The sequence below is a fragment of the Pimephales promelas genome, chromosome 12 (genome assembly GCF_988280905.1).
Source record: "Pimephales promelas chromosome 12, fPimPro1.hap1.1, whole genome shotgun sequence".
NCBI classification, from domain to species: domain Eukaryota; kingdom Metazoa; phylum Chordata; class Actinopteri; order Cypriniformes; family Leuciscidae; genus Pimephales; species Pimephales promelas.
This window is the reverse complement of record NC_142780.1, coordinates 4310492-4324708: the sequence shown is the minus strand read 5'-3', so window position 1 is coordinate 4324708 and position 14217 is coordinate 4310492. Positions and strand designations below refer to the sequence as shown.

Sequence of the window (14217 nt, the reverse complement as noted above, 5' to 3'; positions counted from 1 at the left end):
AGTCTGCCAGGTTTTGAGAATATAAACTATGAATAATTAAGTGTTTTATATTGTACATTTTCATAAACTCAAACTTCTATAACGTTTTTCTGTTTCACTTTCTTAATTTATTTCACTTCGACGAGAACGAGAACCAAAACGAGACCAATCGTCTATATTCCAAAGTATTCTTGAATTACAACCATTTAAGTTTGAAATGTGAATTGTCATGTATATTAAAAAAGGGGGTGACACTTAACAGTTTAAAGCAATAGTTCACTTAAAAACGAAAATCTGTCATCATTTACTCGCCCTCAAGTTGTTCCAGATATTTATGAATATCTTTCTTCTGCTGAACACAAAAGCATATATTTTGAAGAATGTCGGTAACCAAATAGTTGATGGTCCCCATTGACTCCTACTATGGAAGTCAATAGGATCATCAACTGTCTTCTTTTGTGTTCAGCAGAAGAAATAAATTCAAACAGGTTTGAAATAACTTAAGGGTGAGTGAATGATGTCAGAGTTTTCATTCTTAAGGGAATTATCCCTTTAACTGTGTTCTGTGAACTAACGTGACTTACGAGCTGGGACCTTTGGCTGTAGCACCCAGGTTCAGCGAGTTGGCCTCCATCTCCATGATGGCCCTGAGGTCCAGGACAGGAGCTGGTCTGGAGAGGCGAACATGCATTCAGAATTACAGTGACACCAATGAAGAAGATCAACTGCCTGCGGTGACAGATTTAAATCACCTTGCTTTGGCTGTCGGGATGGGTTCAGGGGTGGAAGAATTAGTGGGAATGGGGCCATTTTTCAAAACAGGGTTGGCAGGAGGTGTCTTTAGTCCCACTGGTCCACGTCTCTCCTCCTACAAAAGACAATTTTTCTTAAATGAAGAGTTCACACAACGACGAAAGTTCTGCCATCATTTATTCAGTCTAATGATATACGAGAGCTCTCGTGGGAGGGAAAATGTTCCGAGAAAAATTACTTTAATTTTGGTACTTTCACAGCTATTTTATTACAAAATATGTCTGACAGCAACGTTAGAGAGTTTCTGTGCATCAAAGAATCCTAAAAAAAAAAAAAAACAACAACCTGAAAACAGTTTTCAACATTTTCAACAGAAAAGTTTCTTGAGCAGCAAATCATCATATTAAAGTGATTTCTGAAGGATCATGTGACACTGAAGACTGGATTAATGATGCTGAAAATTCAGCTTTGATCACAGGAATATATAAAATTGTACAATATATTCACATAGAAAACAGTTATTTTAAATTGTAATAATATTTCACAATATTCCTCTCAACTCTCCTGTATTTTTGATCAAATAAATGCAGCCAAGTGAGCATATCAGACTTCCAACCTTGACATTTTTAACTATAGTGAATATAAATAACAAAAAAAGCTGATATGATCCGAAATAGAATGTAGAAATCTTTCAATTTTACTAATGAAACAAACAAAAAAACTAAATACTTAAACTATATATAAGTGTATAAAGTACAGTATATATTCCATTAAATTATTTAGTCCTAATTATTATATTCCACTAAACTATTTATAAATATTACAGTATATTACACCAAAAATAATCACAATTTTTGGAAATCATTTTGGGTTAAATGTTACCCAATAAATAATATTAATGATATTAGTGAAACTGAAAACAACATTTAGTTTTTTTCATATTAAAGAATGAAATGTGTGTATACTATGGAGCATTGTGCATTGTGAGTACCTGTGCATCTGGCCTGTCCTGGAAGACAGGGGACGGCAGGTCTCGAGGGCTTCCCACCTCCATGTAACTGCCCTCCGAGTCAGACGTGATGAGCTCCTGCAGAGACTCCACTGAACTGGCCTTCACCGAAACACACAGACCTGGGGAAACACAACAGTCAACCAGATCCAGTCCAAACTAAGAGCATTCAGGAAAATGACTGAATCATTTACATATGCTTTGTGATCACATGATCTTCAGTGTGCAGAGCCATTTAGATCAGAGGTTCTCAACCTTTTTGTCTTAAAGACCTCGATGGTTCAACATTATATTCAGAGGCCCCCGGATGTAAACTATAACATTTCCTCTGTATGTTCTGCTGTAATTATGATAAAGCCAGAGATATGTTGAAATGCTAAACTGACTATTATTTTTGTGATTCTAAACAATTCAACCCAATATTCTTCTGCTGAACAGAAAAGATGATCAACAAACAGTTTCCAACAATGGAAGTCAATGCAGTCCATCAACTGTCTGGTTACTGACATTCCTCAAAAATATCTTTTGTGTTCGGCAGAAGAAAGAAATTCATACAGGTTTGAAACAAGTTGAGGGTGAGTAAATGATGACAGAATTTAAATGTTTAGTGAACTATTCCTTTATTTTAAATGATTGTAATTAATCCTGTGAATCATATAGAGGTTTGCTGAGGGCCCTGGTTGAGAAGCACTCGTTTAGATGATCAATATTTGTTTTCGGAAGACAGAGTGAGTGGTATTTATCTGTTAAGAGGGTATTTTGGACCCAGCTCAAAAGAGCCCAAAGAGGGATCTGAATAATTCCCAAGTATAAGTATGAAATCTAGTAAAAAATCTATTCCCAAGTATATAATTAGTAGGGGTGTAATGATACCCCTCATGTCACGATTTGATCCATATTGAGATACCAAGACAAAGAAAAAGGTTAACCAAAAATGCACTGTTGATTACAATTCAAAAAATGTATATTTAAAATAATGTAGTCACTTTTTACTGGTAACACAAGAGATTTGACATTATCAGGAGTACAAATATTCTCCCATTGCATTATTATATATTATATTCAACATTCCATATTATAGTTGACACTAAAACTCTGTAAACGTAATTTTTTTTTTTAATTTTCACAGTAATTTTCATTTTGGGTGAACTACACACAATACACATATTGTCACTATCCACGATACGTATTGTTGCATATTTGTTTCGCGAAATATTGTGACATGATATATTGTTACACCCCTACGAGCAGATCAGAGTGCATTAACCCATTAAATCCAGATCACACATCTGTGTGCGTTTAGCTTTAAGAGCGGATAGCGCATCTGTGTGTGGTCACCATTAAGCCCGGCAAATGCGCCTGCGTCATTCTGATGTTTTTATCACGTTTTTATCTGCTATAGAGCCTGAGAAATTAAGATTTTAGTAGGCTTTGACAAATTTTGACAAACATTTCTGGAAACCATTATGTTTTGGGAAGGGGTTTACAGAAAAGTACTTAAGCATAAAAAGGCCTTTTTTAGCAGGCGTTATAGGCCTAAATGGAGTAGTTCACTTTAAAAAAAAAAAAAACTTTTGCTGATAATTTACTCACCCCCATGTCATCCAAGATGTCCATGTCTTTCTTTCTTCAGTAGAAAGGAAATTAAGGTTTTTGATGAAAACATTCCAGGATTTCCTTCATATAATGGACTTCAATGGGAACCAAACGGTTTAAGGTCCAAAAGACAGTTTCAGTGCAGCTTCAAAGGCGATCTTATCTAGGATCCTTCGAGTCATGACTCGAAAAAAGATTGGTTCATTTTGATGAACGAGTTTGAACAGGAGAGCTCATCACAGAACAGAGCAAGGTGAGCATTTGTGCTTATAAAACTTGATCGGTCATTTAACCCTTGTGCTGCATTAGATTTTTAACACCGTTGAGTGCATTAAGGACCAAAAATGGCCACATATTAAACATTGCCTAAAATATTATATATTATTATTATTTTCCACTTTTACCAAGTTAAATCTTTTAACCAGCATCAGTCCTCATCATAACTACCAAAAATGTATTCAATTTCAGGATTTTAACCCTTTAATTACCAGTTTTGTTTGCGAAACCATCGATTTGTATAAGAGGAAAAAACACAAAAATTCAATTATTTTCAATAAACTAAATGCAAAGAGAAAACTTTAGATTTGGATTATCACAGTCCCACTTTGCAAAAAATCCCACTTAGCGCGTTAGAGACCAAAAATGGCCACCTATTAAACATTGCCTATTGCCTAAAATAAGGTGCATTTCCACCCATAGGGAATAAATATGTAGTGACGTCATCTGGTGGAATACACTATATAATGCAAATATAATGCTTTTGCTTCAAAATGAAAGGATGTTTGTGCAAAAATCATGTTTCATGTATTACTGACAGCCTCAGATTTAAACAACGTTTTAATGGGTTTCAATGGGCCATTTTTGGTCTTTATGGTGCTGAGTGTTACTATTTGATCTACACAGTGTGTGTTATACATATTTTGCAAAATGGGATCACATTTTTTACATGTATCGAAAAAGTCACAATTTTGCCAAATTTCATACCATTTGCATTGAAACAGCCAAAATGGTCAAAGAAATTAAACTGCAAAAGACCAAAAATGTCCCTAATGCAGCATAAGGGTTAAAGAAAAAAAAAAAGTTTGTTTCGCTAGATAAGACCCTTATTCATCGTCTGGAGTCGTTTAAAGCCCTTTGAAGCTGCACTGAAACTCTCATTTGGACCTTGAACCGTTTGGTTCCCATTGAAATCCATTACATGGAGAAAATCCAGGAATGTTTTCATCAAAAACCTTAATTTCTTTTCGACTGAAGAAAGAAAGACATGGACATCTTGGATGACATGGGGGTGAGTAAATTATCAGCAAAAGTTTTTTTTAAAAGTGAACTCCTCCTTTAAGGGTTTTCTGTTAGAGCGTGTTACAAGTTAATAACTAATGATCTTTGCAACGGAAGTTAATCAATCAAAACTTTATTCTAGAGCTGCTGTACAGCCAAAACGATCTGTTACTTTAATTTCCTATCATCACTGTAAAGCTGCTTTGAAACAATCTATATTGTTAAAAGCGCTATATAAATGAAGCAGACTTGACTAATAAGTGTCTTTAATCGGTGAGCAAGCCGACCTGTAGTTTGCGGGCTGTGGGTGACGTCAGTAGGGGAGCTCTGAATGACATCGGACAGGTTGTATCCGCCAAAGCTGTCAGAGCGGCGCCGAGGTTTCCTCTTAGCCCTCATCTTGACCTTCTTCAGCAGGATATCACTAAGTTAAACACAGTGAGAACTCTTACAGATGGACAGTCCTTCATATCCAGATCACAGTGTCTCAGCAGGGCAGACGTCACACCTGGAGTGATCCGCGTCAGAGCCGCTCTTACAGTCCACAGCAGAGTCCCAGTCTCCGTCCTCGTAGGCGCTGAGATCAGGAGCGTCGGCGTACGGTGTGATGAGCCGTCTCTGCATGGCTGGGATCTGAAGGAGGAGATCGCTGTCAGGAGGCTTTAATGAAAACGATGAGAACGATGATTTCAAACTTACCATCCTCCTGTAGGCAGACGTTAGATCCCGGAGGACGTCGTCGCTCAGGATATCCAGCGACCTGACAGACACATGAACATTCACTACAGTACTGTTCAAAAGTTTGGGGTCAGTGTGATTTTATGTTAAATCAATTAATTCTATCATTAAGCAAGATAAAAGACATTTATAATGTAATAAAAGATTTATATTCCAAATAAATGCTGTTTTTTTTAAACGCTTTATTTAACAAAGAATCATGAAAAATTAAATGCATCATGGAACTGTTTTCAACATTGATAATAGTCATATTTATAACAGAAATATTAGTCGGGCAGCAAATCATCATCATATTAGAATGATTTCTGAAGGATCATGTGACACTGAACAAGGGAGTAATAATGCTTTGCATTGCAGAAATAAATTACACTTTAAAATATATTCAAATAGAAAACGATTATTTTAAGTTGTTATAATATTTCAAAATATTTGATCAAATAAATGCAGTCAGGTGAGCATGAGAGACTTCTTCAAAAACATGAAAAAAAAAAAAATCGTACTGACCCAAAACATTTGAATAGTAGTGCTGGGCGATATGACGGTATTATATTTTGACCTCTTGTACCTTATTGCTTAAAGATAATGCAAAGAGTGAACTAGAACATACTTGCAAGCTATCATGTTTGAGGAAATTGGTTTAAAGGAATAGTTCACTTTGAAATTAATTTTTGGTATGTTTTAGCTTACCTCAGGGGCATCCAAGATGTAGGTGTCTTTGTTTCAAAGTATTTTTAATTTTGATATTTTTAGGTCAAACCGTTCTTGTCTGTCAGTCATATAATGGAGGTCTATGGTCACCACCTCAAAGAGCATGCACAGAGAAGTCCAAATTAAACATGATTTAATGACTCGTAAATGTAAGTACACATTGATGGCCTAAGACACGAAACGAGCGGTTTGTGTGAGAAAACGAACAGTATTTATATCGTTTTTACCTCTTGTAACCACAACCACATCCAAGTACTCTGAGGGCGCGGGCACATCGTTACCCTTCACTGTGAAGATCTAAACATATTTAGATATACAGAAAATTGCAATGCAAGATGATTTCAATATACATCAACAGACAACGTTGATTTTTGAACTGTGCAAGAGATCATTTCCGATGCTTTCCAGTGCTTGCACAGACCGAAGGCCTCAAATCACTTGGACGTGGCTGTGGTTACAAGAGGTAAAAACGATATAAATACTGTTCGTTTTCTCACACAAACCGCTCGTTTCGTGTCTTAGGCCATCAATGTGTACTTACATTTACGAGTTATTAAATCATGTTTAATTTTGGACTTCTCTGTGCATGCTCTTTGAGGTGGTGACCATAGACCTCCATTATATGACTGACAGACAACAACGGTTTGACCTAAAATATCAAAATTGAAAATACTGTGGAAACAAATACTAAAACATGGTAAGCTAAAACATATCAAAAATTCATTTCAAAGTGAACTATCCCTTTAAGATACCTTGACAAATGTAAGCTGTAAAGTACGGATACCAGGTGGGGACATCTTCAGTTCACGTACGGTAAAGATGTCATTACCTCGACAAAATGATCTTGTGGCCACGAAAAATATTCTCACACTCCCACAAGTTATGCCACGACCATGATAAATCTAAACCGTAGTTAAAGATCTCTGGGGCTTTAAGACTCTCGATCTTACTTGGACTCCAGCAGCGCCGCCATGTTGAGGACGATGAACTGCAGACAAGAGAGTTTGAGTTGATCAGCGTTGAACACGGTGGCGAACTCCAGCAACTCCGCTGCGTTCTTCAGCGTCACTGCGCACAATACAACACTCACAGATTACACTAGATATTTTCAGGACGTGCCCAGGAATGAAGAAGCTTACTGGACGAAAGCACCTCATTTCGATGTCCTTTGACAGGACTATGTATAGTATGTTATACGCGATTTAATAATAACAATAATCAAGTCAAGTGAAAGATAAAAGCTTAAAGGGATACTCCACTATTTTTTTGAAAATAGGCTCATTTATCACTCCCTCAGAGTTAAACAGTTGAGTTTTACCGTTTTCAAATCCATTCGGCCGATTTTCTGATATTTAGAAGAATATCAGTAACCAGACAGTTTTTAGTCTCATTGACTTCCATAGTAGGAAAAAAATATACTATGGAAGTAGGGGTGTAACGATTCACTCGTTTTCTCGATGCATCGATTATAAATCCTGGCGATGCATATGCATCGATCCTGAAACATGTATTTTGAATCGTGAATCGTTTATTTACGTGAATAATCGATTTAAAAGGCTAAGAATCGAATTAATCACGATTTTATAGCGATTCAGTGGTTTAAAATATATAAACAACCTTAAAGTGTTCCTGGTACAAGCTCCCTCACGCATTGGCCGTCATACGACATCCGCATTTGATTGGTTTCAGGCGCTCACACACCCCTGATTTCTCACGCTGAAGCCCGGTCGGTCAAATGCCTGAAAGATGAGTTTATCTTTCTACCTGTTGAGCTACTCATGTCGTGATCAGCTTGTATTACCGCAAATTAGTTAAAATCTCCCGGAATCTAGAGCGAGCGTGCATACGAGACAGAGGTTGTGCTCCAAACCGCGTATCGCGCGTTCACACACGGCTGCACGCACTCGGCAGAGAGGGAAAGCGAGCGAGAGACCACCTTGCGTGTACGGAGAGTCCATGTAATAAATGAATAAAAGCGTTTTATTTCATAGTGCCCACGCAATGGCATGGCAGCTTTATCAAAGGCTTGAGCGGTTTGCCTCAAAACTATTGCTTTCTCGACAGAGAGCTCAGCTGGAGATCGAGCTCAAACATGGACTGCTCAAAAATCTGTAGTTAACGTTATGAAAGCATGAGAGCTATGGGACCGAGCGCGAGCAAAATCCAGTGAAAAGATGATAACGAGTGCACTGAGAGGACGCAAAATGAAACTAATGAAAACGTCTCCATTAATTTGTGCATGTAGTCATTTAATGCAATACTTTAAAAGCCTTTTTCAAAATATTTGCTACTTGCAAATGCTAATTTGTAGGCCATTGAATTTTTTTTAATAATAATATATTCATTAAAATTAAAAACAAACATGAACTAACATTAACAATGGACAAAATCCCCACTATCTGACCCCCGAAGGCCGCTGTGTAGGCTAATTCAAACCCAGACAAAGACCCATTGGGTGAAGCATTGAAATAATACTATAATGCATACAAAAAATTAAGAATCGAATCGAATTAATCAAATCGCATCGAATTTGGATGTGAATCGCATCGAATCGAATCGTTCTAAATTTGCACAAATCGTTCATGAATCGAATCGAAAACCTATGAATCGTGAATCGAATCGATTCGCTGTCTACCCAAAGATTCACAGCCCTATATGGAAGTCAATGAGACCAGAAACTGTCTGGTTACTGATATTCTTCTAAATATCAGAAAATCGGCTGAATGGATTCGAAAAAACGGTAAAACTCAACTGTTTAACTCTGAGGGAGTTGTAAAATGAGCCTATTTCCAAAAAAAAGTGGAGTATCCCTTTAATAGTTATAGTTAATTTCCAAAGATGAAAGAAAAAAAGCTTAATAGTTATAGTTAACTGCCCCTTCAAAATTAAAGGGGCAGTCGTTCTTGGAAGCTATTGTTTAATCTGTAAACTTTCCCAGAATTGTGTTTTCTCTCCATCCACGGTCTTGTATTTTCATGGAACTTTTTATCTACATGACACAAGCCTCTCACAACTCTCACGCTTTACTAGTTACTTGAAAAAAGTAATCCGATTACTTTTTTCAAGTAACTAGTAAACCATGAGAGTGGGCTTGTGTTTTGCTACGCACTTCATTACACCAAGCGTTGTTTGTTTTCTTCTTATTTATTTAAATCCAGATACTTGATTAACAAAACATCGATCGAAATTAAAGCTGCAGTCCGGAGTTTTCCCTCTTTGTCGCCATCTCTGTTTGAAATCTGCAATTGCAGTCATTCGCGGAGTTATCAACTTTACGTGAGTTACGTGAGCGCAGATGAATATCACCCGACATATTGCATTGAATCCATAATATCAGAAACCAAATAAATGTACTTAAATGCCTACAACAGTAATGCATTATTACGTTTACAACTAAATTTCTGGACATGAACAATTTTCCCTAACACTAAAAGAGAGACTCACGGTTCTCAGTGATGACGACCTCGCAGATCTCCTTCAGCCGAGTGATCAACAGCTGATCAGCCACCACAAGCACGTTGCACACGAACTCCACATTCACAGACTCTGAGACACACAGACAGACGAGATATGTGGCTTAAACAGCAGAGAGGAGGAAACAGCAGGATATGGCAGCAAAGCACAGCATCTGGGCTGAAACCTCTGACAGTGGGAGACTCGTCCGTGTAGATGTACTCCAGAATGACCTGCAGGACATCAGAGGTGGTGGCCATGTCGAGCGCACTGCAGCTGGTGGCCTGAAGGGGGCAGACGGGATTTCATTAAAAAAAAAAAACAGCTCCAGTTCAGAGAGACTAAAGACGCCTCATGTTGCTCAATCGTACCTCTATCCAGGGGCTGCCCAACATACTGTTGAAGTACTCTGAAAATTAAATAGTGCATCTATATTAATATGATAAATAAATATGAAGCATTTAGTTATGTTCATGTTGTTTCAAACGTGTAGAAACTTTGTCTAAGCTGAATGACTTTCAAGTTTCAACAATAAAATTAAGGAACTTCAATTCCAGTCTGTTTCTCACAAAAAAATAAACGGGTTACGAGGTAGTTTTCTGTTTTCTAGTCATTTTTATCAGCTTTGATAGTAGTGACGCTCCACTATCACTATCTCTTTGCTTCCATAAGAGTCATTAAACCTGTGTTAATGATGACAGAATTTTAATGTGAAACGTCCACGAAAGAATCAAATCACTGCGAGTCAGAAATCATACACAAGTCACTTGAGTTTAGACAGAGCAAACAGAAATACACTACCATTAAAACTGTATTTAAAAAAAATTTTTAAAAAAATGTTAAAAGAAGTCTCTTCTGCTCACCAAGGCTGCATTTATTTAACCAAAAATAAAGAACAATTGTAAAATATTACAATTTAAAATAACAGTTTTCTATGTGAATATTGTAAAATGTAATTTAATCCTGTCATCATTACTCCAGTCTTCAGTGTCACATGATCCTTCAGAAATCATTCTAATATGATGATTTGCTGCTCAAGAAACTTATTATTAACAATAACTATTATTATCAATGTTGAAAACATATTTCTGTAGAAACAATGCTACTTTTTTTAAGATTCTTTGATGAATAGCAAAGATTATTTGAAATATAATTATTTTGTATTATTACAAATGATAAATTTAATGCATCCTTGCTGAAGTATTAATTTCAAAACTTTAGTTTATAAACGGTAGTGTATTTATTTGACAAAAACGAGTCTGTGTAGGCCAGACATATACTGAGGTTAGTTTATGATTTTCCTGTCTAATGAAAGACATTATTTAACTGTCACCGTCCCACAGGTGGGACGTTTGCCACTATATTTTTAAAACAATAATATCTTAGTAAATACCTTAAATAATATTGACAAACTATACATCATTTGAAAGCTTACAATCTCTAGTTTCCATATTTGGTGACTGATTTTCAAAATATATTACAGAGGAGCCATAATTTATCAATATAAAACAAGAATATTTTCATACTCATAAGGCGTGTTCAGACCTTTATTTTAAAATAGCAGTAAACATGAAAAATCATGAAAAAATGGTAGATACCTCAGTTTGTTTTCATGCCAAAAGTTCAAAAGATAGAATCCATTAAATTATTTTGGAAAAAAAAGGTCTGAAAAGTTTGAAATATCAAGAAAAAAATAATAAATTCACCATTTGTGACGTGGCAGCTAGCTATGACTTACATGCGTGTTCTTTGTATGTGTTTCTTAGAGGTTCAATTCATATCAAAATCTGCCAAACTTCCCATGCTACTTCTGAATAGGATTGAAACATTTTGAGACACGAGTGTGAGATAAAACATTTGATCTCACCCAGCCGAGCGCACAAAACGCATTTGTGACAGGGAAACTCTTTCCCATCTTCAGAGCGCAGTGTGACATCACAGAGATACAAGCTGAGGACACACAAAGAGACGATCTGTATTCACAGCCAATCAGAGAGTGTATGACATCGACTGATGTTTCTCAAAGGAACAACACACACACCATTTTTTTTGGTTGAGTCGTAGCTTGTTGCCCGTCTTCTTCTGCGCCACATTGATCTTCCCATTTTCAAACTTCACTCCGTCAAGCCTAGTCAAACATAAAATACAGTTACTGATGACTTATTGATTACAGCAATAGCCAATATATCCCCTCATTTATATATATATATATATATTTATATATATGAAGAGTTCAGATGCAAAAGCCTCTAAATGCCATTTGAAATGTTCTTCTTTAATGATGATTTTTATCAAACTTGTATATTTAAGTTCAGTAATTTCACTTAAATAACAATTAATAGGTAATTATCATTGCCATTTAAGTGAAATCACTGAACTTAAATATACAAGCTTGATAAAAATGATCATTCTAGAAGAAAATTTCAAATGGCACTTTGCATCTGAACTCTTCATATACAAACACGACAAATCAACAAATCATTATCCTGAATGTGCTTGAAAACGATTGAACATTCGACATTGCTCCTATCCACAATGTTATCTTTATGACACAAGGTTGTAATATTTAGTGATTTGTGCAGTTGAATTTGAAAATGGACACAAATATTAATTTGTGGATACTTTAAAAGCCTAAACTTGATTATGATGTGTTTATCTCTGTTTTTATCCATTTTTAACATTTTCTCAATGTGTATAGTTAAAAAAATTCTACACATGAATTCATAAAACGTTTATACTGACAAACTTGATAGAAAAAGGAAGCGCCATTGTATTGGTTCATGCACTGTAAAAAAATGGTATGATCAGCAATTCAAGGCAACACCGTTAAGTAATTTCATTATGAGTTTCTGAGTTATATGGAACTCAACTTGATTTTACTGTCAGTTTTAATATAATTGAATAAAAATCCTTGTTCAGAGACAAAAGTAATTTCGCACAGTTATCATACTCTACGCTTTGCCCACACTGTTTTATGAAGGCTGATTCAATTTCACGTTTCAGTAATGTTTTTGCGTCAGATTATTTTAATGCGTTAAGAATTTTGAATTGACGTTGACAGCCCCGAGATTTATATATATATAGCAGTGAAATTTTTTTTTTCAACATGTTTTCACTTAAGATACCTTGTTTTGACCAATCCTTCATAAAGATTGCATATATGCTGACTATCTGCTTGTTAAAATAATGACTATTTTTGGAGCGAGACACCTTGATTGACAACTTTAAGCTAAAAATACGCGATAAGAAGTGTCTCACCGTGCGGAGAGACTCCCCAAGCCCAGTTTTTTGGCGACTCCCTGCAGCATCTTCACAGGGTTTTGTCCAGGTTGACCAATATTTCCGTTCTTGGCTTTTTTCCCAGACTTAGTGCTTTTACCCTTGGGCTTGTCTGCTTCCTCACCAGTCTTCGCAGGCAGAGAGCGGTACACCTCCAGAGCAGAACGGTTCTCCAGACCCAAAGCCTGGAGACTGTGGATGAGCTGCTGCTGCTGCGGTTCGGGATCAGAGCTCGGGTTGGAGCGGGGCATGATGGGCCGGCTCCCATGCACCAGCATCTCACAGGAGTCGGTGTAGATGAAGTGAAGCGCGTGCTCCAGCATCTCAGGAGGAATCTTCTCCAGAACCAGCAGGTCACAGCCCACCGCATCTTCCCCTTTCTTCACCTCTCCATCCCCCTCTTTGCAGCCCTCGGGGAGCAGACATTTCCGGAAGAAGTCTGAGCGCATGGACAGAATGTATTTGTGCGCTGCAAAGGTGCGATCACCCGCCTGCAGGGTCACGTCATGGATGCTGTCGGTCTCGTCGGCTTCGGACAGGAGGCGCTGGAAGTGCTGGGAGAATGTGGACCCAGACGTGGTGGGAATTTCATACAAGCTGAAGAAAGGAGACGAAGAGTGAATGTAGGGCTGCATGATTAAACTAGATAAAAGCAATATCAAAATATGGCCATGTGCAGTTATTAAATCCCAAAGGGTGTGATTTATTTTAATTCAACTCAATTAAAAGTACCACAATTTAATTATACTCAAGAAAAAGAAAAAATGTACTCAAGTACGGTAATTAATTATTTGTAATTAGTTACTTTCCACCTCTGGCATTTTTTATTTTTTAAATATGAAGAACACTTGCATTATCTGATTGCTATCAGGATGTGTTTCAACCAGAATGACAAAAAGTGTTTATGATTTTTTTTTTCTTCTAACCATAGAATTACCACATAGTTAAAGGAGTTCACTTTAAAAAAAAAAGTTTGCTGATAATTTACTCACCCCCAAGATATCCATGTCATTCTTTCTTCAGTCGAAAAGAAATTAAGGTTTTTGATGAAAACATTCCAGGATGTTCTCCATATAATGGACTTCAATGGGAACCAAACAGTTCAAGGTCCAAAAGACTTTCAGTGCAAACTGCAAACTGTTCAAAGGGCTTTAAACGATTGCAGACGATGAATAAGGGTCTTATCTAGCATTCATGACTCTCCTGTTCAAACTCATTCATTAAAATTAACAAATCTTTGCCCGAGTCAACTCGTTCATTTCGTTCGTTGAATGAACCAGATGACACGAAAAAAGATTAGTTCATTTTGATAAACGAGTTCGAACAGGAGAGTCACAAACGCGCATCACAGAACAGAACAGAGCGACCATTTGAGCTTATAAAACTTAAACTTAAAATTTTAGTTTTTTAAATGAGTGATCGTT

At 36.7% G+C, this 14217-nt stretch overlaps 1 protein-coding gene across 1 annotated transcript in view; it reads right to left on the bottom strand.

The window, feature by feature from the left end:
• Positions 1 to 14217, bottom strand: part of ibtk (inhibitor of Bruton agammaglobulinemia tyrosine kinase) — a 48654-nt gene that overhangs the window by 14602 nt on the left and 19835 nt on the right. The window contains exons 12-24 of the mRNA XM_039651250.2: positions 12773 to 13390; positions 11556 to 11642; positions 11382 to 11464; positions 9886 to 9923; positions 9702 to 9798; positions 9506 to 9607; positions 7012 to 7129; positions 5315 to 5375; positions 5124 to 5248; positions 4903 to 5039; positions 1724 to 1863; positions 732 to 847; positions 564 to 650 (exon numbers count right to left, since the gene is read on the bottom strand). Of these exons, the coding sequence (XP_039507184.2) occupies positions 564 to 650; positions 732 to 847; positions 1724 to 1863; positions 4903 to 5039; positions 5124 to 5248; positions 5315 to 5375; positions 7012 to 7129; positions 9506 to 9607; positions 9702 to 9798; positions 9886 to 9923; positions 11382 to 11464; positions 11556 to 11642; positions 12773 to 13390 (1809 nt within the window). The remainder of the gene's footprint in view (positions 1 to 563; positions 651 to 731; positions 848 to 1723; positions 1864 to 4902; positions 5040 to 5123; positions 5249 to 5314; positions 5376 to 7011; positions 7130 to 9505; positions 9608 to 9701; positions 9799 to 9885; positions 9924 to 11381; positions 11465 to 11555; positions 11643 to 12772; positions 13391 to 14217) is intronic.